Source organism: Sabethes cyaneus, chromosome 2, assembly GCF_943734655.1.
Source record: "Sabethes cyaneus chromosome 2, idSabCyanKW18_F2, whole genome shotgun sequence".
Classification (NCBI taxonomy): Eukaryota; Metazoa; Arthropoda; class Insecta; order Diptera; family Culicidae; genus Sabethes; species Sabethes cyaneus.
Window position 1 is genome coordinate 149,751,738 of NC_071354.1, and position 13,162 is coordinate 149,764,899.

General features: G+C 37.4%; 1 protein-coding gene across 2 annotated transcripts in view; it reads left to right on the top strand.

The window, feature by feature from the left end:
- LOC128738577 (phosphatase and actin regulator 4) overlaps window positions 1-13,162 on the top strand; it is a 214,853-nt gene that overhangs the window by 45,780 nt on the left and 155,911 nt on the right. For both annotated transcript variants that reach the window (XM_053833823.1, XM_053833824.1), the window contains exon 3: window positions 11,139-12,412. In XM_053833823.1, coding sequence (XP_053689798.1) covers window positions 12,172-12,412 — 241 coding nt within the window. In that variant the 5' untranslated portion in view covers window positions 11,139-12,171. The remainder of the gene's footprint in view (window positions 1-11,138; window positions 12,413-13,162) is intronic.

The following is a 13,162-nucleotide window of genomic DNA, read 5'->3' on the forward strand; positions in this document are numbered from 1 at the left end:
TCCATTCGTCGTCCTTGTTCCGTCGCCTAGGTCGATGCCGAATATTCCGCTCCGAATTTGCTTGAATTTTGTAAGTTTTTTTTTTAATTTAGGTATGTAGCCGTACTGGGGCAACACTACCGAGTCTCGCGATGGGGCTGCCATCTTATAGTGCCGAGACTCACTATACCTCCTTCCCGGTTAGTATACGACCTTAGTTTTCACCGGGGTTGGTTACCCAATCTCCGCTAAGGTTGCTCGTATTCCGGCTGGTACCACGAGGAGCTCGGGATCGGAGTTGCTGTATAAGAGGCTAACGACCACTGTGGGGTCTATATTCCGCATTATCCAGCCGTTTATCAGCCACTGATTGCTTCTGATTACCATTAATTTTTGGTAATAATGCATCATGCACCGTTGGTTACGTAACAAAGACGTAAATAACCACAAAACTAATCTCTGATTACTACGCACTTATACGCCTTTCTGGAAACCGCTTGCACACACACGATTTGTTGTTGTTGTTCGAGATTATACCACTGTGCTGTTGTAGACTGGGGATTAGCAATCTATCAGCAAAGGTTACGCTCCCTTTCACTGCTATAAGCATACGATTGCTTATATAAAGTGCTTAAGTTAAATATCAGATATGAAAGCGACTTAAAATTTTATTGAAATATAAAAATATAGCATGCAATTATATATACAGATCTCGCAGATAAACTTTACATACAAAATCGTCAACAGAGAGCGCTTCCGTATAAACATGGAATGCTGCATACTCTGGTTTTTAATATAGACTGAAGCACTATTATATATGTACAGAATATAGATAGATGTAGCCTCAGGATATTCTAAATTTTTACTTTAAATTAGAGTAGTAAACTTATAAAAAAAAATGGATTTATATGTCTAGATTCTGTATAGGTTTCATTCCAAATTGTGGCTAATCGCAGAATAATCTGTGCATGTGGCAACACTGTTATACATAGTAGATTGCTAAGTTAATTGTTTCAGTTGGCGACTATACTACAGACCCGCTATTTCACTGCCAGAAGTCACATTTTTTAACAACTTTTGAACCACCAGCTTACTCTTCGTAAAATAAAATCGATTAAAATGCCCTTCATTTGACCAAAACAACTAGAAAAGGGGTCGTGCCGTGAACAAGCACCACGCCATTGTTGGAATTCTTATAAAAATGTATGTTGCTTTGGACATCAAGAGATTAAAACTAGACCAGTGACATTGTGAGATATTAAGATAAGACTTTTTGAAAAAAGTTCCGTTTCGTTAGACCAGTATCGTACCTGGAAACCAACTGAAAAGTTCCGTTCTAAGCTCCTCCCTTTTATTGTAAAAGATTGAAAAAATTGTACCCACGGAAGCACAATTTGTTGTTACACTGAAGTTACCAACATAAACGCTTATCGTAAAATGAATGTTATTCGATTAAAAATAGAAATTTTTGGAATTGCTTCCAGTCATGATAAATATTCTTTTGGAGAAAAACACTGCTCAACAAAAGATGATACGCGTCACAAAAACACAGCTCAGAGTATTCTGGGAAACTGAAATGCGCTTTGAAAATTATTATGAGATTTTACGAAGGTGAACTTGTATCTTCCATAAATAATAACATTGCTCGTGTTTGGGCAATTCGCGGTATTCGTTATCAAAATTTTCAGTCAGCTGCAGCCGTACGCAAACAGGTTCCTTTTCCTTTATACGAAATACCAAAGCTTTTAACGGATACGAGTGTGTGTTGTGTGCTTTGAAATAATGAAACAATGTACTACCATAAGGTATCATACAGTGGAGGAACAACTGCTTGGATTTTGGTGCGTCCGCAGCATCTGACAAAGGCACGTGGCACCTGCCGCTACTCTGGGACTGACGGTTCTTGCAGATGTACCCTTTGGTGGCTGGTGTCATGGGTATCAATTGATGTTTCATTGTAGGAACACATTGAACTAAACACGACCTGAGAACCGGTATTTTACTTATCGCTAAATCTTCTTACCTTTCTACTTGAGACGTGTAACAATCTCGGTGAAAATCAAGCTTTCAAAAAAGATAGCCCCTTAAATTAAAGATTCTAATTCCAACAATAGTGCCATCACTGGAAGATTCGATATGTGTATAATCGGTATATTCGATATGTGTATAATTATTTTAACCAAGCTGAAACAACAACCTACTTTTATTTTAATCCTAATAATTCATTATTTAGAATGCGCGTCTATGCCAGAAATTTTTTTTAGGTTACTAGTAATTGAAATAGGACAGTATATCATCCTATTTGAAATTTTCCGTTTCATTAGTGGTATGAATTTTCAAGTACACAAGTACTATAAAAAAGAATCAAAACTTATGAAATACTTATCAGTACGCCATATAACAATGCTCAGCGCAGGAAGGTTCAAGTATACTGGTGCATTTCCGACTTTCCATGGTCTTTTAATTGCATTCGCTGTACTACCCGAGCAGGAGCGAAGAGCAAAAATAATCTCAAAACTAGGTATAATGCTATATTTTGTTATAATAACAAGGTATAATACTATATTTTGTTATTGAATAGATATGGAGATACATTGATAACACATTTTGTTATTGAGTAGATATTTAAAACAATGTTTATAAGATGAGTTTAATAACTGATTTTGTTATCATATCTTATTGTGATCTTAAAATGACATTCGATATATTTCATAATTTTTTTTTTATTGATTAAAGGGATTTTAAATTATAAATATTTTATAAAACAATATTTTAATGTCATATGCTACTACATTTGTTATTCAATACCTTAATAATATTAAAATATGTTATTCCATACTCTAAATACAGTCATGTTATTGCTTTGTTATTCAAATAACACAAGTAGTTATTCTTTTGGCCTTAAAGGAACAAAATTTTGGTATTATTTTTTGTTATTTTACCAACTATGTCAGCCAAGACAAGATCAAATTTTGATATGAGTTATTCGATTTCCACACATCGACACATTGGACACATTTTGAAAAAATTAATTTGCTCTTCGCTCCTGCTCGGGTAGAGTCGCCATTAGTCAACACTTCCCTCTCAAGCACAGTGGTTCAAAATTTTATTAAATCAAACTTTTAGATATACCCTATTCAAAACATAACATCCATTGTTTAACACAAGTCAAAGTCAAAAACAAAAAAAACTCTCATAGTTTTAAAAGGTAAATCGAAGATAGACATCAGAAGTTTCTAACATAAAAAAAAACATTCGAACCATTATGTATCGGATAGAGTGAACTGGCAAATTATATCACGCACCGTCTGTCTGCACCACTAGTTTGTTGGCAAACATGAAAGAAGGCCATCCTTTTCCACTGCAACCGAGGGGGGGGGGGGAGCATAATACTGACTGACCTCATCACGGTCATGCAGAGGGCTGGTTTTTAATGCTTGCACGTTGAGATCAATTTCAATTTAATTACGTTGTAATTTTGCTTCGTTCGGACCTGAAAGTAATGATAATATAATATAAGGAAATCATGTTAATAATAACGGATGAATGCAGCATATTAATTAGTGATCTTTCATCGTGATTTATTTCCTGGTTTTCGATATTTTTTGCTGTAGGTTTTTGATACATTAAGTAGTGGTTATCCAATGCAAAATTACACTTAAAATATGTGAAATAATAAAATATTGATTCCACAATTATGAACGGCTATCGTAGACATTAGCTTATAATCTCGTTACCGCAAATTATGCTAATGTAATCAATAAATTAAACTTACAAAGCTTTCCATGCGTGTTGAAATATTTTTCAACTGTGGTTAAAGTCGGCTTGGAACGTGTGTTTCAAAAGGATTGTATTGAAATTGTGTATTGAAAAGAAAAGTTTTCTTTTCTTATGTTGTGTTAGAACAGTTATATTCTCGTTGCTAAATAATTCACCACACTGCAGTGAATTATAGCCGTAGGTACGTGCAGATAACTCCATACTGCTTTGAAGGCTACAGTTCTTTTTTTTTTATTATAACCTCGAGGAACCGATATCAGGACAGCTCTTATTGGGTGTACAATCGGTCGTCTAGCTCTTCTAACCAGCAATCGAGGTACGAAGCCGTTCTGTTCATAAAGCGATATAGACTGCCGTTCCAGCAGCAGCGTCATGATAGTTTGGGGTTTTAATTCCGTTCCATGCTTCTTTGCGGATTTCCTTTCATGTTTAATCTTTATGTGCCGTCATCCGTGGCTTGGAGCATCATGGCTCCCCTACTGCATATCTATCTGCATATCTATCTGCACAGTTCCACACTCAATTAGTGTCTGTATTAACGTGTGGCACCCGTCAGATAAAATCTATTTATTTTAATGCCGGCCGTCGGTAGGTTGTAGGTACTACTAGCACAAATGGTGGAAAAATTCTCGATTCAATAGGAGCACGCTGTTTGGTATTTCACTTAGGGGTTTTTAATTAGCCTGACTTTTTTATGTGTCACTTTTTGTGTTGTCATCAAAAAGATTTGGATGATCCACAGCTCATTTTGCATTTTTAAAGAGTCAGGTACAAGATAAAAGTTGGCATAGAAGTAAATAAAATATTTAGTTTACGTTCTGTGAAATCAATCGGACATGTAGGAGGGATTTTTTAATTAATTGGTCCTACTAGTCGGGATGCAATTTCAATATTTCGTCATTTTTTTGGTTGTGGAAATGCATTTGTTTAGGATTTGTTTCGGTCTGTTTTCATTTTCTAATATTTTACTATTGAAAAGATTTTTATGATCATTAAACCACATTCATCGATCAATTTTTACGTTTTGTCTGCAATTGTCCGGATACAACACAAAGCAACAAAATAAAAAAGTGGATGTCAGTTTGTATGGATGTATGGAAGTGGATGTATTTCTATTTTAACTGGAAAATGTCGAATCTCTAGAGTTCAATATTACGTCAGGCGCGGCGCAAGGTAGTAATTTGGGACAGCTGTTAAGCTGTTATTCTCGCCTTTCTTCAATTACGTCTGTCAAGCGCTTCCTCCTGGTTGTCGAATTATGTATGCTAACGATCTGAAAATCGTTCCTCGTCGTACTGCCGTAGGAGGACTGCAAGCGGTTTCAACAGTTAATTGGGTTGATTTACATACAGTCGATTTGCTATCAGTGTAGTAAACTGCATGGTAGTTAGATAAACATCCTTTGTTGATCGCGTACGCCTAACCGATAGTAAATCATGTTTGATCAGCTGACACCAAGCTTGATAATGAGTAAAAGTGGTTAGATTGTTTCATGGCAGATCGCGCAGAGCAAAATGTTCGTAAAAATATTCTAACTGACGCTAGGAGCATAGCGGTGAATGAATCTTAGTTTGGAAAATGTCTTCGCGATCACATAGCATGGCACAGGACGTAAGTGCACTCATGTCATTTACGAAGATATTGAACAGCAATGGCCCGAGTATGCTTCCTCGGGGTACGCTGGAACGAATAAGAACGTATTCGGTGCGCTCCGTCGGATATGAATAGAGGAATTCTGTTACCTAATCCGGAAGGCCAATGTAGCGATGACCAGAATATGTGGTTCAGTGCGAAAGCTTTTGCGTCGAGGCCACTTGTCATTTTGCTTCAACTTCTCTGGATAAAGTAGAGACTTTGTTTTAGACGTATTTATCTTCAACCCATTCTTATCTGCTTCGCGTTTTAGCCTGGTGTACTGATCTTCCACCGCCTCAAATGTTCTGCCGACAGCATCCACGTCATCAGCAAAGCAGATAAATTGACTGGATTTATTGAAAATCGTGCCTCGCATTTGGATCACCGCTCATTTTATAACACCTTCAAGCGCAATGTTGAATAGCAGGCAGCAAAGATCATCTCCTTGTCGAAGTCACCTGCGAGATTCGAATGGGTCTGACAATCCACCCGAGATTCTAACACAGCACTGGATCCCATCCATCGTAGCCATGATAAGTCTAGTAAGCTTACCCGCAAAGCCGTTTTCGTCCAAAATTTTCCATAGCTTTTGTCGGTTTACACTATCATATGCGGCTTTGAAATCAATGAACAGGTGCGTGGGAACTCGACATTCACGGCAATTCTGGAGGATCTGCAGCAGGGTGAAGATTTGGTCCGTTGTAGACCGATCCTTCCATGAAGTCGGCCTAATAACTTCTTACAAATTTATTGGTTATTGGTGATAGTCGCTGGAAGATGCCTTGGGACATCAATTTGTAGACGGTATTCAGGTTAGTGATCGCTCGGTAGTTCTCATAATCCAGCTTATCGCCTTTCTTGTAGATAGGGCAAAAAACCCGGTCTTTCCACTTCTCCGGTAGTCGTTCCGTATCCCAAATCTTGATAATAAGTTTATGCAAATTGGTCCATTTTTTTAATAAGGACCGCTGCAATCAATGCCATCCTTTTTCGCTGCTTTGTTGTTCCAGCCTTATCGATGGAAGCTTGGATAGCGGGCAGATTAAAGTCGCGCTGTTGTACATGAACAAAACAGTTGAGATTGTGTACTGTTGCTGCTCTGCTATACATGGTTTCGAAGAGTCTTTTCCGAGATTTTCTGTGTGAGTTGCGGATGTTGAATAGTTCTGAAGTCCAGTCCATTGAAGTGAGACAAAGTCTCATATGCTCCCATACTGTACTATGAAGTGCTAAAAATGTACATCACGCTTCGTCAAGCGATCTGTTGCTTAGTGAAGCCAACCAGTTGATCGTCTCCAACGCACTGTTTAGTGCGCTAGAATAACACCGCTGATATAGTCGTCAAACTGCCAGCTTAAGTTAGGTACGTTGAAGCCTTCTATTGATAGGACAGTATCAGCATTTGAAGAACGATCTGTGATATACTGCTTTGCTTCTGCTTGCACGAAATAAATTTCGGAGGCTGCAAACTGTTATTTGTACGAGGTTTTCTCAATTCGCCAGAGGCACACTGTAGCATTATACACGGGTAGAAATTTGATCTCCAAAACGAGCAAAATAACTCATGATTCCCGGTTTCTAGCTCATGATTTATGAAAATACACCATGAATAAAAATCATGATATCACGAGCTTCTTGCAGTACAACACAACGCAAAATCATGAACTATTATTCATGATTTTGTGCTGTCTGATATGGCAATTCAGTCATGATTTCACATGAACTCACATTTCATGATTTTATGATTTCATTCATGGCATCGGAATCAAATTTCTTTCCGTGTAGGTAATTTTTAACACTAATTAGCACGTCGTGACCCCAAGAATAAAAGCTAGTTGATGGACCGTGATCACAGTGAAGAGATGTTGCTGCTATCGATGTGCTCGTGGAGCTATATTTCCGTTAAGGTGAAACGTTGTAGTCACAACTACGCAATAACAGTCGTAGTTGATCGATTTTAGTACGCAAACTCTTTACGTTTGAAGACTGGAACGATTGACGACTAGTAGAATACTCTGTACTGGAGAAATATAGAGATTACTACATTGCGAGTACTTACTTATGATAACGGGTTGAATGACTTTCTCTCCAATAGTATCAACATAAGCGAAAAAGTTCGAATGGTGTAGAATCGAATTCTGTAATAAAAACAGTGAACAGTAACATCTTGGTCGGTCATATCCCCTTAAAAGAATACTCAAAGGCACATTAACCCATTATGACCCGGCTATACCTAAATTTGGACCAAATGAAGTGAAACTGTGTGATCCATTATATTACGGCTCGAATGTGTCGGGAATTTCAAAAACCAACAGATTATCTCACACACACATCAGATTGATGTCTTATGTCTCTTGTAGTGATACATTAACATTGCTGACTATTGAAATCCAGCAGTAAACAGGTTTTGAAGACGGGGTATGATACATCATACACTAGAACATAATGGGTTAATTGAATGATGCAGCATTTTTTCGCATACCTATGCTGCCCATAAATGGAAGACAGTCACGTCTGCAAAAACGTGCAACTACGAAAAACGCTGTTGAAGCCACGACAATTTTTCTTCAATATTGAACCGATTTTGAAAACAAATCGTCCAAATCGTCATAAAATCACTTGAATGTACATAACAGAATACTTTTACAAGCAAATTGTTCACAAGTGACCTAAAATTTGTTCCAAAACGGGCAGTTACTGATATGCGTTTATTTGTGCTTGAAGAAGCAAGAATAAACGCATAACAGTCACAGGCACAGCATGCCTTGATCCTTGTGTTGTCGGTGACTCGGCAGTATTTTCAAGACCACGATTTTGTTTTGATAATTCACGTGCTCGTTCAATTCAATTGTTCAAACTGTCCTTTTTGACTCAAATCTCTTCCTGGCCTTTTCTCCTTTTTATTGTAATTTGTTATCTTCAGTTTATAGTGACGTCGCATGATGGGGATTGTTTAACTCAGAAGCTGGTCGCTTTCCTGTGTGCCCGGACTCCGGAACACTCCCAGAACGTGTCCGAGTATGACATATGTGATCCTGGACACTATATGTGACAACAAATGAACTGTTTAAAACTAGTTTTGCAATTTCGAGTACCGACTTAGAGATGTCACATGTTGTATTTTAGTTAAATTCAGTAACTGATCCCCGGAGAGGTATCTGGAACATCCACGGACATGTTTAGATGTGGCCAATGACGTCTTGAACACTTTATACGACTACCAATAGTCTAGATTTCCAAATCCGTGTATTTATAGGTGTCGCATGATGGGTTTGTTGTGATTCAAGGTGCTTCTATGTTCAAGTCCCATATATTCCGGAACCCCACTGTAACTTCGGAATCGTACATCCGATCCAAATTCTCATCAATAGTGTTCTTCTAGGCCATAAAATCTTCCGTTTGGTAGTTGTTGCAGTCGAATCGGTCCAGGCATTTCCAAAAAACAGATGCTTATTGGTATATTTTTACTACTGTGACTGTTATGCGTTTATTTGTAATATGGGACTGACATAGTTTGATATTTTTTTCAATTTCTTGGGAACAAACATAACTTTTTTGTTTGAAATATTGAAAGAACAGTTAATTTAAAGATGATTCCCAGGTTTATCTCAAAAGTGGTGAAAAGTCAGATGGGACTGTTATGCATTTATAGGTAGTATGTACCTAAGAGGTTGCACTTTAGTTAGAATGATAAATTGATGACGTCATCGATAAGCATGTAGACCATGCAGTGACTCAATAAGATCTTAGAGTCATAAAATTTACACCAACGAGACAAATATGAATAATATTTTGCATCGTTCCAGGAAAAACGCTTACGTTATCGACATTGTTTAACCACTGGCCGCTAGTTACTTTCACGAAATTAAGTAGGAACCTGTCAGATTATTTTTCTATCAACCCTCTCAAAAAAAAATAGAATCCATTTGTGTTGCCTCAAGTAAACCATTTGAAAAAGAAAAAATTAAGAAACTCTCACGCCTTAATTCTGCTACTGACTGGCTGTTTACAGTGTGCAGTCATTCGCATGAACCGCATTTTAAATTCTTTATAATGCAATCAACGTTATAAATTGTGCACGTGTTGGGCATTGCGCTGTCTGCAATAGCTGTATTCAGAAATTGCCGGTATTCATTTCTGAAGAAAAATTAAGAATAAAGAAGCTAAATTGAAGCTGATTAAAATACAATTCTGTCATACTTGCAAGCTCAAGTAAACGAGGACCGTTGCAAAACGCTACATATATGACCTTTGCGTTAGTTTTCCCCATCTTTCTGTGTCAACTGTTGACAGAAATAAAGACGAATAAAGCAATTCAGGCCATGTACTAACGTATCAAATAGATTGGTGATTTAGTGGCGTAACACAATCGGATCTAACCAATGTAGCGAAATGAAATAGATAAACATGACGATGTCGATTAATAATTTTTGGGTCGCAGCATTCGAAAGTTGTTCGGTTTCAGGTGCAGGCGCATTCGATCATCGATCCAATGATTTGAAATAGAAAAATTATCTTCGCAATCGTCACTTCTTATTTTTAAATTTATAATAATAACATCCCACTTTTTTTGTCGTTTTTTGCCATGTTATAAATGTTTCCTCTCGTTTCAATCGTGTACACTTTGTTTTTTTGCTGTCCGTTTGGTTTATCTCGCGAAAACATGTACCTACATGAATAGATAGCACCGGAATCGGCTGGGGTTGCCGTTCTGCGGCAATGACAGCTGCAACATTTTCGTTTGCCAGAATAGCATGAATCCGATTTTTTTTTCGAGTGCACAGTTGAACTGATACAGAGGAAAATGTCAAAATTCTACATTCGTTCGAGTTGAGCAAAAAAAATTTAATCAAGCTATCAAAAATTTGTGAAATTCTGATAGCTTGCTTGATTCTACAAACTCCAACAGTGACTCGTTCGGACGGTTTATTTTTATATTGCCATTTCCCGTCTCCCGTTACACTTCTTCCTCTGGTGAGCGATCAAAATTATATTTCCCGATTGCAAATTCGGCTTGTCTTTTTTTTAGATCCCATGAAAGTGAAATTGCTACTGCACATGTAATCTCCGTGTGCTTTAGGTGTATAACGTGTGCGTGTAAAATAGAAATATGTAGCGAAATTCACTGCCACCCGTCATGACGGTTGAAACCAGTAAGAGTATCATAGCTCCAAGGTCAGTCTATAGCACATGGCCAATGTCAATGGCCACCGAGCTTTTAGGAAAATTTCATAAAATTAATGCGTTTAAATTTGATGGCATTTTGATTACTTTTGTTTTTCTATTGAAACTTATATGTACATAGCACTTATTATGAAAGGCTTCAAACTACCAACAAATTCATGTCATCCTTTCCTTCGTGTTATCTTTATGCTTATGTTATCAATTTACCACGGACGGTAAATCGCACATTGAAAAATAAGTAAATAAGTATATTTATACTTTAAAAACACTATCTAAAACAGATTCTGTATATTTCCTGTAATTTGCATGTCTGGTACATATCTTAATATGCATTAATTTTTTATACTTTTTGTTTTACTCACATTTGAATTACAAACAGCGTTTACATATGATTTGAATTTCACCGATCAAATTTCAATAATTAAAAGGTAGTTATAAATTTATCTCTCAACGGCACATAACAGTAATAATAATAACATAACTATTATAGTAATTATAGCGTAATAACAACCTATTGATCTATTCACTAACTTAAATTTGTTTTCATTTTCACTCGACAGGTTAAATCTTGCCAGCAACGCCATTGCCAACCAGCAGTAGATAAATGACGGAGCCCCCTTCGGTCCCGCAGCCCTACTCATGTGCACCGGATCGAGAACGGAAAACAAATCACGCAGTCAATGAAACAAAATTGGTGAAAATAGCTGCTTTGAAGAGCAAGCATATACATAATGTGTAGTGAGTAGGGAAAGTGAGTGAGAAGCACAAGCATACCACACGGGAAAGGCTTATCGATATCTAATCGATCAAATCAGTATCGGAAAAAGCGAACTCAAGCCGTGTAAATAAAAGGTGGTAAATATGTGAGAGTTTGTATGTGCGTTCGCTTAACATCGCTTAGCTTCAACCAGCGCGCCGCATTCAATGAAGTCGACAAAAATAACATCCGGAAAAGCTGCCTGTCACGAGATAATCAAAACGAATTTGTAGAATTTAAGGTTCAATGCGCTGTTGCCAGATATTGTCTTAATCAGAATCTCCGCTATAGTGAGCAATGCCCGTAGTGTTAGTGGAATAAAGTTATACTCTAGTGCCAAATTTATTGTATGGATGTATTTTTCTACACACAATCTTTCGAAGTCGTCTGATTCAGTGAATGATTGTATTCTATAGCCACACTTTTTGAAAATTCTTCCTATTATAATAGGCAATGAGGCAGTGTTGAACGCTGAAATCTCAACAAATAGTTTTATAAATACGCCTACCAACTAGTACCCGTCAAAGCAGTGTTTCGGAAATATAGCCTTGTATAACAAGAAAAAAAGAGACCCACCAGTGAAGCTTTAAAAAACGTGATTTCGAAGCGAATAGCAAAAAGCAAAACAAATTTACATAAATGCAATTAAGGTGCAATGACGTGTGCTTATCCGCCAGCCGGTTGATAAATGTCTAGCAGAATCTCGCTGGCAGCGTGTAAAACCGGAAAGCTTCCACCAAGTTGTGCCAAGCACACCTACCTATCAGCAGCAGCAGAGCACATCACATATGAATTAATTTGGATATTACGCTTGTATGCAGGCAGGATAGGCGAAAATGTCCCTGAACGGAAGAGATCTGATGAAGCAGCAGCCGCCTGAATATAATCAGAGCGTTCTGACGATGCAGAAATCAGTGACAATCACTGTGACGCCCCAGCGGAGCAATTCGATGGATTTGCTCAATTTTGAGGAAAAACGGCAGCTGATCGCCTCCTCGTTGTCGCTGTCGGATATACTGCACGTCAGTCCGGCAGCAGCGCACGTGGCCAAAGAGGTGGCGGCCAGTACGGTAATCGGTAAGTGTTCGCCGTGTAGTGAAAAGCTCTCGCGAGTGTAAGTGAAAACGAAGACGAAGACGGCTGATGGTGCTATTTCGCGGATGTTGGTTTAGATGAAGTCCAATCATCTGAAAACGAAATTAATTTAATGATTAATCTTACTTATTTATACAATTTCGAAAAATGTTTTGTGTTATACCAATTAGAAAGTTTTTTATTAAGCGTTTAATAGTTTTTTTGTCAAATTATCTGATAACGATTAACGGTCGAGTGGTTAAAAATTATTAGACGTTCATTAATTAATCTAATTTTTTTTAATTGAGCATAATTGGCGATCTAACCGAGGCGGCCGAGCTTCTGGCAGTGGACTATAAACTGTTAAAAGTAATTTATTTTTATTGCAGAATAATGGTACACATGACCTTTAGCGAGCCAAATACAAATAACGTTAGGAGCAATAATGCCATCTCAATGTCCTTTGTAACTGTTTATGGTTTGAAATGGCTAATAACAATCATGCTTACAATAAAACTTTAAATTTATGGATTTGTAATTTCAAAATCGCTTAATTGGACATTTTGCAATCGGGAAGTCCAATTTTTGATCACTTTTTGCAGCAATGGAGACGATATATCAGTGATACGAAGGCGTCGAGCAGTGACTTCAAATAACTCAACAAAAAATTGTCCAATGTGGAAAAACCGCATTATCTTGGAGGTCAATTCAAGGGTTCATTACGCGAAATTTTTGGATCGCTGAACGTGCGTT